Below are 17,861 nucleotides of genomic sequence, written 5' to 3' on the forward strand. Positions count from 1 at the left end.
TACAATTGGTTGGAATAATTTTGCAAAGAGTAATTCTTTGTTTTTACCAGTGAGACAGTCTAAATTTTGCAGCTTGCTTTCTTAACTGCAAGATCCACTTCTCTAATACATGGTGTAGTGGGACAAGGAATTTAAAACCTAGCAAGCCTTTATTCCTTCTAGATTAGGAGGGATGCATGCATGAAATATTTCACTTGCTTGCATTCTTAGATGAAATATGAAATTAGGGACAAAAATGAGATGTGGAAAAGGCTGAGAATTAAAGAAAACATACGAGTACCAGTGGGAACTGTGTCTGCCAAAAATCCCGTGTTTGCAATCACACTTATAAATTCAGGAGGCACTCTCTTTAAAATGTGGTCTTGCCAAGAAATAAAGGAAGTTATAAATGACTTAAAGAAAGAATCATAATTGGTATCTCCAGTACAGCTTGAGATGAATTGCAAAGGAAGCATTTTTTACATTCATTCTTAGAACTACACTTTTAGGATTTCTGATACAAATTATTTCACATCAGTGTGCTGTTGATACGAACTATTAATCTCATGACAACATTTACAGACTTCTCCTCAAAAAAAAAAAATAGAAAAGGAAAGAAACAATTAAAATAACTGTACTGTTAACTGTATCACTTTTAACTGAAAGCAACTTTAAAGGGTCGAAAATGACAGACCTTGTTTTTGGCTTTGGCTTTTCACTTCCTACTGAAGTGGCATCAGTGATTCCAGAGACAGTTAAACCTCTCAGGAAGAAGCTGATTTTCTTGAAAAGCACAAAAAAAGCCCTAACACAGGGCAGAGGGGAAGTAACTCTAGCAGTGCCAACAATGAGTGAAACACTAATTTAGACCAGTCGTTGCTGTTTTCACCAGCAGGTTGTCTCCATGTGTTATAAATATGGTGCGATAACAATGTGATGATATGGCTGATGCCAGTATCATCTACAGAGAGAGGGAATTTTCCATTCCCTCTATTTTCTGCCCCCCGTCACCAAGGAAAATAGCACAGGTGACATTCTTAAGAGATAAGTTTACGAGTCTGACTTTGGAAAGCTCATTGGTTCTCCTCCACAGCTAAGCAAAGGTACTTTCTGCAGCAATACAACCACACTGCATTGCAATGGTGTGGTGTGATTTCGCCTGTTTCTCTCAAATCAAATTGTGTGTTAAAACAGACTGAAAACTATGTGCTAAGGGTTAAGGCTTGGCAGTCAGGTGCAGTCAGCAGCACTAGAAATAGAGCTGGCTGACAATTTCTCATCGTGCTAATGTAAAACACACTTTCTGTACAATTTGCGTTCTCCATCAGGTATTTATGATTTGGCAAATTTTTTCTCGTTTTCACCATTAAACCTTAAATGCTAGCAGTAAACATTTCACTCCGTTTTATTTGCATCAAATGAGATATCTCCTACATATTTTCTTAACAAACTCAACATATTTTCTTTCTCTAAACTCAATAGCAAATTACAGAGCAATTCTCTGTGTACAACATTCTGTTGTAGCAGTTTTAATCACAGACATGGTTCTTCCCTCTGGGCTGATCCCCATAAGGATAACATCTCCATAGCTGGTTTACAAACAACTCTCAGATCAAACTGTTTTGGTGAATCATGACTGTAGGCTTACATGGTGCACTACTGGAGATGTAGTTCGGAAGTCTGATACAGCCATCCTTTTTCTGTGCCTCTAAACATTTTTTTTTAAATATTTTAAACATTAAAAGATACTTTCAACTTCTGATTTTCTGAAGAGGGATGCAGAGATGCTTTTTCTCTTAATTCTTTTTTCTGTCTGAGTTCTGTTGAACCATCATCAAGGCACAGTGTACTGCATGTAGCAGGAGAAAAATGAGAAAAAGAAGAGTGCATGTAGAGTATCAGGAGCAGAAAGAAGATGATGAGAAAACAGAGATGCCAAAGGTCCTCAAAGAGCCTTATCTTTCCTGAAATCAAACAGAATAGATACAAACAAGAATTTGTCTTCTCAAAAAGATAAGAAATGCTATTTAAAAAGAATATTAGCAACAATAATTACGTCTTTTGCGTCTTGAGGGCTTGGTCAGAGGTCCTAGATTTGCTTCATACATGGCATTAAGAGAGGAGCAACAAGGCAGTTACCAGACTCTTGTAAAGAAATCTTGAAAGGTATCAGCATCATAAAAAGAAAAAAAAATGGGGACAAAACCTTTTAAAACCACATATTTGAGAATTTTTCAACCAAACAAGCAATTTCAGAGGAGCTTGTGGACCCAATCTCCTCAGACAGTGACGGGGCACAAAGGCACTCCTAATGTAATTTTAGGGGGAAAAAAAGCTCTGAAAAACTGCCAGGTTGCACACAGCAGAAACAAAATAAATTGCACATTTTGGAGGGAAAGAAAGAGAAAGCCATAGCTGACTGGGTTACCACACCACAAACCCATAGGAACATGCAGACACAGGAGAAAATTGAAGACTACAAGCAAAATTTGACAAAAGGCAATCAGAGCCAACTTGTAAAAGAAGCAAAGGATTGTATTATGCGTGGAAAAAAGTACTGGCTGTTGCAGCTCCAGCTTTTGGAAAGAATTGTTTTGCAACTAAGCCACAAAATTGCTCTGCAAAGGATGGCAAAACAGGGCTGAGGCTATTTACCAAGAAACTCAGTGTGTATGCATTCTGCATGGCTGAAGAAAGGAAGAAGTATTGACTGGAACAGTTGAATAGCTTTTCACCTATATTAGATGTCACATTACCTTGAATCCAGATTAAAAATCTAAATTACATGTTTTCCTCTTTTGTCCAAGTTAAAGTGAAACTTGAACTGATGAGAAACATCATTCGGATGCAACATGGGCATGTTACGGTGTTATGTGATGGTGGTTTATTCTAAGGTTATCCCTAATATTAAGTTAAGAGATATTCTTTTGGGACTTTTTTTAAGAGAAGTAGGTACAAACAAGTGGAAAATGTGAGAGACGAGTGCAGTATGTTTACCTCAAAGGAGCGTAGAAACATAGAAACATAAACGAACAAACAAACGAAAATCTTTAAAAAATGGAATTCACCCTACCACTGATGGTGATTTCCTAGAACTTAGATCTGGGCCAAGATTGACACAGGTTATTTATTTGTATATTGGGGGTGGGTGGAGTGGTTGGCATGGTGGGGTTGAGGGGGGAGAGGTCTGTATTACCATTGGTGGGCATACTATGATTATACAGAAGGTAAATTATTTACTCAATTATATTTCAGTGGAAAGTTTAAAGGAAGGATACCTGCTTATGTAATCAAAAGATTAAAACCAAAGGTGGTGTGAAGTCTTATAACTGAAATGTAAAAAAGCAAATAGAAAATATGCTCAGGTAAGGAACAGGACATCTTCAGTCTTGTTCTATGTAGTCAGTGCACATATGTGTACAGGCACATATATATATTACATATACACATGTAATTTCTAGTATCTAAAGCAGAAAAGGCAGCAGAGGTTGAACATAGCTATGATGTATTTTAGGCATCTGATTTTCCACTCAAAGAAGATTTACAGGTGCTATATTTCCATTTAGAATTGTTGTAAGAACGAGGTCCAAACTACGTATAAATTGTAATTAGAATAATATGAAAAGATTCTGACACAGCTAATGGACTTTAACTGGGAACAAGACTGCAGTGTTAAATGTAGTGCAGAAAAGATAAGGCAGAGAATTTCCTGTGATATGAGAGGTAAACCTCAAATGAATTTGTTTTGGGTTTATGCTTAACTGTGTAGTTTTCAAGATAGTCTAACAATTAGATGACAAAAAGATACTGGAAAAAACGGCTTTTTAAAATAATTTTTCTTTAGCATAGTTTAGTCCTTGATGAGACCAGGTTTTGATGTTGGTAACTGGCGAAGATGGGGTGGTTCTGAACAAACTTGACACCTGGCTATTTTCATACTGATATTTCAGTCTTTCCAGATGGCAGAGTTTACTGCTGTTCCCATCTGTTCCTTTTCAGTAAGAAAAATGAAGGAAAAACTAAAATCACTAAAAACATTTTATAGCTTTTAGGAGGATCTTTGAGATTCTTTTTGAGCCCTTTGTTCTGGAACACGTTCCTGTGGAAGGTTGGTGATGGCACCTACGATTATTTGCCTCAGATCAATGGTAAAATGTCGAGTTTCATTTTTCAGGTTTTGCCTGACATTATTCATCTTGATGAAGTTCATGGATGGAAAAATTGCAAGAACTGGAGTCCTCACATCAGCACATACTTGCGAAAAGAGTAAACAAAACAAGCAAGAAAGCCAAAGAGTGGGATCAGACTTGTGATTGGATAACATTTGATGCCATCTAGCAGTAGGCAGGTCACAGCAGAATTTCAAATGAAATTTTGCTAGTTCAGATTTGGAAAACTGTTTCTCCATGAAGAAAACTTTTTGCTCAAGAACAATCAGTCTCATTTCCCTGGTTGTTTCCAAGTGTTTCTCTGTTGTTTTTTCAGATCTCAATTCTGGTCTAAATTTTCACCACCTCAAGATGAACTTATTTCCTGGAAGTCCATTAGGCTTCCTCCATATAAGAGGGGTCAGAATTAGGCCTCTGTTAAGCTAGCTATCTCCAGAGCTAGCAACTGACTCTAAGAAAATTCAGCGGAAGGATGATAGATGGGAAAAAGCAGAAAAAACAGAAGTAAAATCCATCAATGGAAATCTGCCAGGTAACAAGGAAATAATTTTGGATGCTAGCTTGCAGCCTATAAGTTTCCATGCATTACTAAAAAATATCACTTAATCTGGAGAAAATTCAGAAAAAAATTATAATAAACAAGTCTCTAGGGATATTTACAAATAAAAATTAAAATAATCAAATTTGTTCACGTAGTTGAAGGAAGGTTGTGGTACCCAAGTGTGCACACATTTGAATATCCTAAATTGCAAGAAACTGTCTGTATCTTTCTCTTGCCAGTGATTGCAGCATTTCACTTAGAGGACCAAGAGGATTTTTAGTTCCAGTCATCCTAAAAGAACATGTTGTCCTGAGGGAACAGGAGAAAGGCTGTAGCTTAGTTCATGAGCCCCACCAAACAGTCTGAACACCTGAGAAGAGCCTCAGTGTGTTTGCAGGGATGTGGCAGAGTAAGCATCTGTCTGCTGCATGGCACAGCCTGTGCTTGCGCTGCAGGCACTGCAGGGTGCTGGCTCATAAAGTGCTGCCTCTTCCACTCCATCAGTGCCCCTTTACACGTGGGGATGTCTTAACACAAACCTTCAGAGTGTCTTTGGGCAGTTTGTTTTCTGGAGGGCTTTGCAATGTCATCCAAGCAGAAATAAAGCTAGCTATCCTGGTGCAGTTTTGCTAATTGATTGGAGGATCAGGAGACTGCATGGTATAGGCATGCCAATTTGTATAAAGTTACTTTCTGGATCTCTGACCAGTTTGCTGCAAGGCTGTAGACATACATCAATATTCTTTGGGAGATGTTGCTAAGCCTTTCTCTTGAAAGAACTCTTCTCCAAGAATAGATTATTTATTAAAATACTTCAGTTATTTTCAACAATGATACACTTTATTTTCACTTCCTCCTTGGAGAATATAATCATAAAAAATGACTGCTAGAAGTTAACTAGTGAAAAAATAAAATTGAAACCAAACCTCTACCCTAAAAATATCTCTTGCCAGCCACCCTATTGCCACGGAGAACTGAGTTGTTGCTAACAACTTTTACGTGGAAAAGTACTCAGTATTGTAGTAATGAGCAGCACTCAGGTTGGATGGGGGTTGGGTTTAAAATTAGACATGACAGACCTTTCAAGAATGCTATCTGACTTTCTGGGATCTTAGGACCACAGACTGTATTAGAAGATATTAGACTGGTGGATTATTAGATGAGGTGGATTTTGTTGGTTTTGATTCTTCTGTTCCGAGGAATTCCATTTGACCTCCCAAGCCCACCACCTTTCAGAGGCCCCTGTGAGCTGAGAGTATCATGCCTTGGGTTGCTCCAGCTCAACAGGCATCATTGGCTTTGTCCTTGTAGCTGCAGTACCAGTTTCCTAGTCTGTGGATCGCTGGTGTCTCTAGAAGCAAATGGATCAACAAGAAGACAGGGTTGTGGGCAAGGGGAAAGCCTGGCAGGTTTTTAAACTTTTGGTGGCCAGGGGAGACTTAGCTGAGATTTAGTAAGACAAACAGGGGAATGGTTTGTTTCTGAGAAACTGGCAAATTCCAGCAAAGAATTGGATTTGCTACAATTTTCCCATTCAAGTACACCTGGCATCTAGTATAGACATATTCTCTTCCCCTCTCTGATTTCTATGATTCAACATGTTAAAATGCTTTGGAAGTGTATCTATGGTTAAAAAAGAAAAAAGAAAAGAAAGAAAAAAGACAAACAAACATCTAGATTCAAATTTAAGGTTTGGTTACAGTCTCATTAATTTTAGTAGGATTGCCTGGGTGCAGCTGAGGTCAGAATTTGGCCTGCAATCAGATCATTTTCCACATGTGCTCAACTGGGCAATCCTGCTTCCGTGTAAATCAGAAGTAAATGCATTGAGTTCTGCTGGTGTCAAACCTGTCATCAGAGGTTAAATCAGTAAAGGCACAATCTGAACCACAGATGCAAAGAAAGATTAAGGTAAACAAATTAACTTACTAGAGAACAACTAAACCAGATTTGCTTATTGGTGGTTAAAAGGACATCAAACACTAAAAAGTCACAAGCTTTTATGTCAGAGGAATGAGATAATGAGAACTATGAGAAAAAAGAAAAACAAACAGGAAGATTTTCTAGTACAGGAAAGACAAAAAAAAAAAGAGAGAAAAATCAGAATATTTCATTGGACATTATAAACATAACTGTTTCCCTAAAATGCAAACTCTTCCAAGGCAGGCCACTTCCTATCCTAGCAGATGTTAAAAGCAGCTTTAGCTTTTCAGGGCAAGATCTAATTCCATGAAGCTTTGAAGCTTTAGTTTGTTTTTGTTTTGTTTTGTTAAAGAAAAAAAAAAAGAGAGAGAGAGAGAGAAACCCAAACCAAAACCCCAACCCCCCAAACTCATGTTATAGTACTATTTAGATTGTTTTGTTTTTCTCAGAGGCTGTAATTGTTACTCTTGCAACACAAAAGCTAAACATTTTTCTCAGGTGTTTCAAACTTATAAAGGAAGTTTGAACGCAGAAAATGCAACCTCTTAGCAGAAAAATAAAGTCTCTATCCAGATTGCTTCATGAATAGCTTCTCTACTACTAAGTTGATTCAACATTTTTTCCTAAGTACATACAGAGCCCATCCAGGAGGAAAGACATATTAAGGCGATACTTCCTAAAGGTGTTCCAATATGGTGAAATGTTTGCCCTCTGCTTGAAGGGAGAGGGCGAGTGCCTTCCGTGGTGGTCAGGAAGGACAAGGCAGGAGCACTGTGAGGGAGCCTGGCCTGTGAAGAGATACTGCCTGGGTGAAGCGGCACAGCTGAGGTGGAGAAGGAGTTACCCAGCATGACGTGATGACAAGAGGCCTGACTCCCTGACCAGAAAGTGAGCACAGGTTTGCGTAAAAATTCCAAGAGAGGCAATGACTTAGTCGATGTAAAAAAGAGCAATTACATAGCCTAAAGGGAGGCCAAGGATGATGCTAGGAAAGCCAGAAAGAGGAGGACAAAGAAATAGGGTGCACTGTTCTGCAGTGCAGTCACATATTGACCCCTCCTCTTTGATTCACACACACGCATGCGTACATCATCCCTGCACATATGTACATTCAGCTGATACTTGTCTCTCATCTACTGTACAGAACAAACCTGGTCTGAAAACTGGACATAAGTCATGAAACAGGCTGCTGGTAAATGATGACTTTTGAGGATGGGGGAGTGCCTGGTGAGCTACCACTCTTAATTTGTGTCATTGAGCAGTCTGAAAGCATTAAGGAGTAAAACTGCAGAAAAATAGAATGGTAGCGAAGGAATGGGCTGCAAATGGACAGAAAGGATGAAAAAGATAGGGGAAAAAATTGTTATATAGAAGAACAGAGAGTGGTTAGAAAAATGGGCAGAAAACAAGAGGCTCAGAGGAGAAAAGCCTAAGCTAATGTGTCTAGAGAAAATCAATTCACAGCAACTATATTAAATGTCAGGGAGGAAGTTGGAAATGCATAATATTGAAAATTAGGTAGCCATGATTTAAACAATAAATTGGTGCTGGATTTATACATAGAAATTATTTCATAGGAGAAGAGAGAAAGAGCAGAACAATTAGAGAGTTCAAAAAGTCAGTGTTATTACAGAAGGCAAAGACACAAAATAAGTTCTCCTGGTTTTGGAATGTCACCTTTATTCTTGGATGTACTCACAAAGATGTGGGAAATTGAGGGAAGTCAGAAAACTGAAAAAAGCATAACTTAAAAAAAATAGACGGAAAAACTTACAGAAAAAAGAATCATATAGACTCTGTAAGACAAAGAACAGGATTAAACAAAGAACAGCTCATGTCAAATATTTATGGGATATATTTAGTAAACAGTAACAAGGAAGGAAAGTTGCTCAAGTTGCTGGGAGATCTGTCTGGGGGAACATACAAATATCAATAACCACCAAAGAAAACCTATCCTTTCAGGAATTTTTGTAGGTTATGGAGTTACCTACACCATCTGCTTGGAAATTGGTCATATAAAACAAGACTGTGCAAGTTGTTTGAGAAACGAGTGAAGGAAAAGTTTTGTACTTATCACAGGAGCTGAGAACAACGAACTTAATAAATCTTTTCTAATTTTTGAGTGTACAAATCCAGGAAAGACCACCCAGCACACGAAATGATATGTCCCTCTTAATGACCACGGTTTTGTTACGTAATGCAGAGCAAGGTAAAGCTTCTATTTTTCCAAGAGGATGTCGCTGGACTTATTTTTGCTGCTACCTTTCAGGCTGGTTTTGTGCATGCTGCATACATGCGAGGAGTGGGTAGGAAAGCATGGGTCTTGGTAGAGAGAGGACATACAGAGACATGTTTCCACATTGTTCCAAAGCATTTCTTAAATATTTTCAATGTAGCTTTTGCATCTAAGGAATGGATTTTTACTCAGCTGACTATACATTATCTATTTTATTCCCCTAAGGCATTGTTTTTTCATTATCGTTTAGTGTTCTGAAATCAGGCTCATCACACAACTCAGCATCTAGTGGAACTACAAGTTTACATCAAATAAAGCAAACTGGAAAAACTGGATAAATACCTCCATCAGATTTATGAGGATTTATTTGATAGCTAAAACCCATAACATCTGATCTTGGTTTGGAACAGAAACCAAATAGTGTCCAAATCCCATCTCTCAAGTGGACAAATGCTGCTTTCTTCTTACAAGTGTGCTTGACCACCTTCTGGTTGCGGCTGAAGACACAGGAGAGGATACTATCTTAGAACCTGTCTAGCCACAGAGGAGCTATTTAGAAGGCACTTTTGGATTTAAATTTCACAGTCACAATGTGCATTCACTTCTGAGTGTAGACACGCCTTTAAACAGTCATGTAGAATACAATGTACTTTTTCCTTCTGTAACTCTCCAGTTAACTCCTATGTACCAGTTTAGACTTCTGGCAAATGAGAGTGAATTTTTGCAGGGCATAGCCTAGAAATATATACTTCTGAGTTAACTAGATTAACACTTTCTCACATGCTAACTCAGCTAATCTGAGATAAAACATGTAATATCTATAGCAGGGACAGACCCAAAATAGAGGAATTTATGACTGGAAGGTGTGAACGAGCCATTGAGAAGAAGCACATTTGTGGCTGCAGTACCGTTATGGGCAACACATGCAGCTGAAGCACAGAGAATGTTGGAGGAATGCTCATATCTTACCCTGTAGCATGTAATCCTCCAAGAATATTTTCATCACCTCTGGCAAAGGTTTCTAATAGCCAACGCAAATGGAGCTTGTTCTATGGAATCTGTACGTTTACATGGCTAGTTAGGTAGTGACTCTCTCTAAAGTACAAGCAGTGACTCCCTGTAAAGTACAGGCAGCATGGCAATGAGTTATGCACGCTGATTTCCCAGCGCTGCCTGCTGGAATTGTGGAATTACCTGCTATCCTTTCCATGTGCATTGAAATGCAACCAATGTTACTTTCCTGCGCTCCAGATCAATGAACTCTGCTTCAGCATGTACAGACACACAACTTTCCCCAGCACTCCAGTGTCCTCACTCACACACATTTTTATTGCAAATTTCTGCAGGGGGAAATTTCAAACACAAATTTAAATTAAATTGGGAAAAATTGGGAGGGGAAATATTGCATGTGTGTGAAGAGGTGGAGAAGAGAAAGAGAGGTAGAGGAAAAGGAGAGGAGGCTTATAAGGTCTTGTTCTGATCTTTTCAAATGCTTGCTGCCCTGAAGGCAAGGGCTACCTTGCTTAGCTTGCTCACAAAGCAAGACACTGGTAGCATGTGAAGGAGAAAAGGAGAGTCTTAACTAAACCTGATGCTTGGGTGTGTTTTTCTTTTAATTTCTCGGGAAGTATAATCTTCCTTGAGGCTTTCTGCGGGGGAGTACCCTTCCCCTATGGACTTAAGGTTCGTGATACAATCAGGAACATAGCTCTGTATATTCCCTCTAGCACTCATTTCACAACATTGAAACTGCTCTATAACCACCGTTACCACTTCTCTCTTTACACGCACATCCCATCTGTCCCCTCAGAAAGTGACTTATCCCCACATCCCCCACCAACAGATGTACAAACAGGAATGACTGTTTCCCACACAGGAACAGCTGTCACCCACCTCTGTCATCCCTACCCACATACTCCTTCTTTCTACTGTCTGCTCCTAGTCACCACGAAGAGACACACATGTGGCCCCTCACCAGCAAACATCTGCAGGGACCTCAGAGGTTCCAGCCCTTGCAGACACATTTCTCTGGCTATGTTATTGCTACAAAGGAGTTCAGACAGGCAGAAATACATGTTCTTCGAACTCGAAGACAGCTTCATTGTTCATGCTTTGATCCCCTTCCTGCAACAATCCAGCACTAATGTACCCATCGATCCCTTTCTCTTTTCTTGGCCAGCTGGTAGGTTGATGCCACTGTTTGCTTTTTATTTTCTCAGCAGTTAGGCTGGGAGGAAGTGGAGTGGTGCGAGGCCAGGGCCCCACTGAGGGCTGTGGTCTGTGGTTTCAGCCCAGCTGAATCCCAGTGGCTGGCATTGCTGGCTGTGGTCACCTGTCTCCCCCTCATGGACAACTGCTTCACTGTCCCCAGGTCGCCCACAACTTGTCATGGTGGGAAGTTCACCACCACCAGAGGAGAAAGGAGTTTTCTACTGGCTACAACCAGCTCCAAGCACTGTCAGGAAAAAAAAAATATCCATCTGGAGAACTTGAACTGGATTTTGCAGGGGGAAACCAGTGCATGAAATAGGAGAGTGGTTCTCCAACACAGACCATGGCTCCACAAGAAATAACTGGCTATTAGCTAAGTATTTTACAGGCTCCTTTCTTTCTTTCTTTCTTTCCTCTCTTTCTTTCTTTTTTCTCTCTTTCTTTCTTTCTTTCTTTTTTTCTTTCTCTCTTTCTTCCTCTCTTTCTTTCTTTTTTCTCTCTTTCTTTCTTTCTTTCTTTTTTCAAACCAGAATTGATCCCTGAAATAAACCAGAGAAGGATCCATGAAATTTCATGGATCTGATGCTATGTAGTGTCTTGGCCTAGAGGCCTTAGCCTTCATCTATCAGCCTGTCTTCTCCCAGTTCAGGTTTCACAGGATTACTCACAATCTTCAGATCAGCTATGGCTAGAAATGAGCATTTACCTACCCAGTGTAGGAGAGTTCTTAGGAAGGCAGCAAAGCCCTAGGCAAGCTGCACAATTTGAAGTTGTTTGTAGAACAGATTTGAAGAACAGATATTGTCAATATATGTAATTGTTCTGAAGGGAAAAATGTTCTTAGTGTTTCTCTCTTCCACCCAAGATGTACTCTCTGTTTTCAATCTTCAGTTAGCTGCACATTACTCCAGTACTGCTTCAAGGCATGGAGAAAGCTAGTACTTTCTCATTTCCTTAGACTGACATGTCTGCTCACTGTATTTCAACCCAATGGTTCTTCATCTGACAGCCCTGTTAACTACCTAGTAGCCCTGTTACCTGATTCTAGAGAAATCTCTCTGCCATTTTGTGCCAGCATAGTATACTGAGGTTTTAAGGCATAAAAATAAGGTGCATTGATATGCTATCAAATGAAGCTGGTGTAAATATTTTAGTTAGACATCTTAGGATTTTTTCTGGATTATTCAGTAGTTCTTTAGAAAAAAGCCTGCAAAATTTCTAAAGGAGAGTCTGCCTGCTGTGCACGTCATGCAGAAGGCAAGCACATCTAGCACATACACAGTCCTGTAGCTTCCACACCAAACCATTTTCTCTGTTAGTTATCTTTCCTTACTCTCCTTCTCAAAGTAAACATTGCTTCTTAACACTCATGAAACTCACCTCTGTTGTGTGTCTTACATAACTTATTTTGACACGGAGAGCTGTGCCACTAATGCCGTGGACACGTGATTCTCCAGGCAGCCTCCAATAGCCATCTTACACATCAGCGTGGCTTCCTGGGTGTGTGTTTGTAACTTCCACACAGACATACATCCCTTATGGCAACCCAGGACTCTTACATGCCCCTCAAACATTTCAGCTTCTTCCTGCTGCCGGCTGGATCATTCTCATCACACAGCTCCCTTTACAGCTCTGTGAGTCATGTCAGCCCAACACTGAACACATCTGCCATGACCCACACACAAAACAATCATCTCGTAGGTCTGTGCACATACCATCACTGACTATATGCATTTACCTGTCCCTTTTGCATTTGCTTTCCCCTTCCACTGAAGTCCCACGCTGCTCTCATGATGCTATGCATGCATGTACAGCCCTTCACACACGCAGTCAGACTCCCTTAAACTAAAAGGCAGATAACCACAGACTGCTTAAGCCGTTTTGAACCTTTTCTCACTCCTTATCACTCTTCCCTCCCCCATAAGATGTTTTCCTTCTCCCAGGACACGCAGCCAGGTCTGCAATCCTTACCTGTACTTCCCTGATTTACTTAGAGCTTGCTCTGTGCACAATCTCTTTTATCAGACACAACGTTTCACCTTCCCTTCCACAGCCCTTACAAGCAGGCACAAACTGGCAGGTACTTCCCTCACTTACATACCATCATGTGTCAACCTACACTAAGCTTCTCATCCCTCGTAACATGAACTGTCATTTCCATTCACTTCCACTTCATGCCCTACAGATCCTAACTCTACTTGCCTCCCCACACACTTCACACTTTACTTTTGACCTCAGTACAGCCATGTGGCTTATACAGCCCTCCAGGTAGTTAGATATCCCTCCCATTCTTTCTCCTCCCAACACCTTTATATCTTTAGTCATTTCTCTGCCTGAAAATGGAACATTTGTTCCATTCCCTCTTGGTGCTTCACTTAGCCAGTACCTACCACAGAGATATAAGAACATTTGTTACACCTCTAACAGAAAATCACTCCTTTTCATTTGTCTATGGGCTCTCCTCCTCACACACCCCTTGTATTATTCCTTACTTTCTGTTATTTTCTTCAACTGTTTCCCCTGTAACATATTGCCTGTTCTTGCCCTATGTTATCCCAGCTACCTAGCAAGGAGGCATCCTTTCGTTTCTGCTGGCCAAGCCACTCCTGCACCTTTGCACTACTTTCTCTGTTCACCTGCAAAGCTATACTAAACCAAGTTTCCTCTCACTCTGTGCTCTCTTGTCCTATACCTTCTCTAAACCACCTTTTACCTAGACATCTTTACAGAAAACCGAACTCTTAATTTCATACCTGTATCTCCTACATTCCTCATTTTTTCCCAATTCTCATGCTTCTCAAGACCTGCCACATCTTTATATCCTGTGACAGCTCACCCTGCCCCCATGATTTCCACTATCTTGCATTCCTTCACAGCATCTTCACATGGCTTTTTCCCCCAGTTCTGCCTCTGCCTTGCAACCAGGCAGTACACTCCAGCAGGCTTCCAACCTCCTCTGAAATTTCTCTAAGCCACATACCTTTAATGGGTCCCTATACCCTTTTCCCACACCACATGCTATCTCCATCCTGACCACTTTTTTCCTCTGCATTCCTCTTCTCAGCATGTGTTTCCATCACCACGCAAGCCTTCCCTTTCATACTTTAACACCTTCCTCACGAATACATCCTCGTATCTATTTCTTGACAGAATCAAAGGTGTCTCCTTTAGACAACCCCCACAGGCATCATGTAGCTGATTATTTTCCATACCTTTCTCCAAATAGACAATAGTTCACATTTTTCTTCCTCCTCCAAACATCCTTTGTGCCCTGTGCCTTCACCTTTCTCCCTCCACTCCCACTCCATACCCTACCTCCCCCTTGCAGACTCTAGCATCCTTGTATGTTACTTTCATATCCTCCCTCAGCCTCCAGTCTGCACCTTTTCCCATCACTCTTGAATGTTACTTCCCCTTCTGAGCTTCTAAACCTTTCCCACCCACAAAGATCCTCTTTTTCCAGTTGACCTGCAACAGTTTCCCTTTTAAGCTGAGCACCTTTGCATAACTCACCTGCCTTTATTACCCCAATTCACAACACTTAAGATATAGCGGTTTATTTTTGGTGTTTTTGGCACTTTCCCACCAAACTCCTTATAATAATCTTTCTATGTACCATTTAGTTATTCTTTCCCTGAGGGGAAAAAAAAATCCTAACCCTACATATATTGCATACTTCAACATATAGCACACTTCTGCACAAAGAATTACCATCCTGGCTCTGCTGGTACATCCTTCCTTCCCCATATTTTGGGTCCACCAACTGCAATCATGTTTAGTTTTCCTCCCCTCACCACGTTCACACACATAGCCCCGGGTTCTGACACGTGCATCTGAGACCAGTCTTTTTACTACTAGCAGTTTGGAAACATGACGAACTCTCTTCCATTCTCTACTGCTTTTGTCTGCCTTGTCACAAAGTGAGGGGTTTTTTTTCCCTTTTTCTTACATCTTCTTTATAGGTGCTTCTTGTACCACTTCTCCATTTACAGGCTTGTGCAGATCAGGTATTTCTGTGCCCGAGAATGTTTCTCCTATTTGTCTGGGTATTTTCCTGAAGACACAATGTAAGGGCAAACTTTACATACCATTTGCACTCCTCATGCAACAAATCACACGAGTCTACGAGCAGAGTGCTTTCTGAAAGGTTGTAGCTCATAACAATTGCCTGGACCATATAGCACACATCCCTGTCTATTTAAAAAGGGGACGGGGGGACGCAGGGTAGCAACCCCGCTCGCACAGAGTCATCTCTAAATAACTGGTTTTGCAATATAGGAACCAGAGAATGTGCGCATAGCAGCCCTGTTCAATCCAAAATATCCATCTCTCCAGATACTGCATATTTATAGTTCAAGAGATAGGACCAACACAGAGCTTTCCCGTTTATTTTAACGAAGGATTAAGAACTGATCAGAAAACTATCTAAACCATTCAAGGACTTTTCCCCCTCTTGGCTAGTAGCAGTTTCGTGTCTCCATAAGGACCCGCCAGTAACTGACGCTTTAAGCTGCATTTCAGCTGTTTAGATGAGAAACATCTTTCTATTTTGCTCTCTGTATGTGTGGCTGTGTTGATTAGTTCTGTGCTGCGTTCCTAGAAGACACTTACCAAATGCTGGAAATTGCAGCGTAAGAATAGTTTTCCTGGCATCCTAGCACAGAGTGAGTGTATCTTTTTCACCTAGACACAGATGTGCAGGGAATCCTTTGATCTCCAGTTCCTCCTGGAGAATTTAGTGTTTGGGTTTGAGGAGAATAGGGATTGATTCAAAGGTCATGAATAGGGTTTCCAGTGTCTGGCACATACACACAAAAAAAAAAACAAAAAAACCAAAACCCACAAAGGTCCAGTGAAGCTAGTTACCTCAGACAGGCGAGGTCTAGAAATTGAGAATTTTGACTTTGCTTGTCATGGGCTCTAACTTTCCCTGAGGGCAAGCACGCTACATATGCCGAGGCTGGTTCTTGCAATCCACACTCAAGATTTCCAACTCCTTTTGTTATAACTGAAGTTGCTGGTTTCCCTCTTAAAATAAAACCAAGAGTCTGCTTTGCTTTTCCTCTTAAATCAGATTCCTTTAGCACCTCATATTTCTCCTCTGCTGTTTTCTTGCTAGGGACATGAACAACAACATGCAGAGAAGGAGGAGAGTGGAACCTCAGGACTAAAGCAAACTATAGGGCAAGTAGGGGTGGGGGAAGGAGGAGGCAGAATGGGAAAGGCAACATTTGGGGCAGATCTACTGCTTACAAGACATCCCCCCCTCACCATTATACTTCTTTAAAGGACCCCTCTCCCTCTCCTCCCCTCCCCGCCCTCTTAGGACCCTATTAGAAAACGTCAAATTTCCCTTACCGTGGTAGGAGTAACCATGGCATCCGTGTGAATGTTTCCAGAAAAGTCGACATGAAGAGAAAGGTGGATGTAAATATGTTCATTCAAAGTCCCAAAGTTGGTCTGCTTGGGTTGTGCAGAGTTGCTCTATGGGAGAGGAGCCTTAAACTCTGAGTCCCGTGAACATAATCTGCTCGATTATAACAAACCAGCTCAGCCAGATGGCTCTGTGCTCTGCAGATTAACCCTTTTATTGCCACACTCTGCTTTCCCTATGTACCATTTAAAATAACATTGCCTGGTTGGGGAATTTCAGAGAACGAAGCATTTTTTTGAAAACGACAAAAACTTTGTAAAGGTCATTTTCCCCCCTGTGTCCCGTAAAAAACCCATCGTGTGCCTATTTTCTTTTTTTAATTCAATTGACAGTTGTATTCCTCTTCCTGGCAAAATCTTTTCATATTATTAGGAACAGTATTAACACCAGGGAACATTTTAGACAATTCTTTTGTTAAATCTTAACCATCTCTTCCGGACTGTGATTCTCAGAGGACAAATATTTTATTGCAGGAATGTCTCTGTGTTTGCACTCTAATGATCCATCCACTCCCCCTGTCCCTCCCCCCACCTCTCCCCCATACTCTCTCTGTCTCCCACATGCACACTCACACACATGCACACGCACAGCCTTTGGTCAAACTGCCAGCATGTGTTGCTATTCCTACCCATATTCTGAAGTCATTACAGAACATGTAAAACAGGTGAAATTGAGACACAGAACTAGAATGCCATAAGCCTCTGCTCTCTCCCTCTGGCTGCTCTTTTTCTTTTTTTTTTTTTTTATTTCTTCCAAATCTTAAAACAAATTTCTTGTTTTGGGCAGCATTTCTGTCAATCAAGTCACCCCCCATTACACAAAAATAAGTGTGGGGAGAAATTTCCATTGTTAAGAACAGATCTTAGGATGGATTTGTGTCCAGGTATTCCTCCTGTTTTGATTTTCAGATTACTCCATTAAGTAAAGGATGCTGAGTGCCAAAAACATGGAAAGATCATCAGCAACCAGCAATGACTGGTTTCCAAACTTTGTATTTAGAGTGATCATTTGCAGAGATGGCTGATAAATTTAGCTGCATGCCTCTAAGTCTCCCTCTAAATTTACATGCTTAAGTCATCTTTCTTTTCTATTTGATTCAAGCATAATTGAGCAAGTCATAACCATAAGAACGTGATCATGTAAGACAATACAACACTTCAAAACTTAAGAGTCACCACATTATTTCCTTAAAGAATACTTCCTTTACAAGCTCATGAAGTTTTTTCTTTTGTTATTTAACCAAGGCATTTTTTCTCTTCCCCCTCCCTGTGTAAGTATGATTAGCCCTCTCATGCTGTCAAAGTATTGTTCTATCTTCTTTAAGGTATTTTAATCTACCTAGATAGCTGTCACAGTTTTATTGAAATA

General features: G+C 40.4%; 1 protein-coding gene across 1 annotated transcript in view; it reads right to left on the minus strand.

Moving 5' to 3' along the window:
• The window catches only part of NTF3 (neurotrophin 3), a 52,394-nt gene extending 35,856 nt beyond the window's left edge, over positions 1-16,538 (minus strand). The window contains exon 1 of the mRNA XM_010132523.1: positions 16,418-16,538. Coding sequence (XP_010130825.1) covers positions 16,418-16,435 — 18 coding nt within the window. The 5' untranslated portion in view covers positions 16,436-16,538. The remainder of the gene's footprint in view (positions 1-16,417) is intronic.
• Positions 16,539-17,861: the final 1,323 nt, after the last annotated feature.

Source organism: Buceros rhinoceros, unplaced genomic scaffold, assembly GCF_000710305.1.
Source record: "Buceros rhinoceros silvestris isolate BGI_N320 unplaced genomic scaffold, ASM71030v1 scaffold3390, whole genome shotgun sequence".
Taxonomy (NCBI): domain Eukaryota; kingdom Metazoa; phylum Chordata; class Aves; order Bucerotiformes; family Bucerotidae; genus Buceros; species Buceros rhinoceros.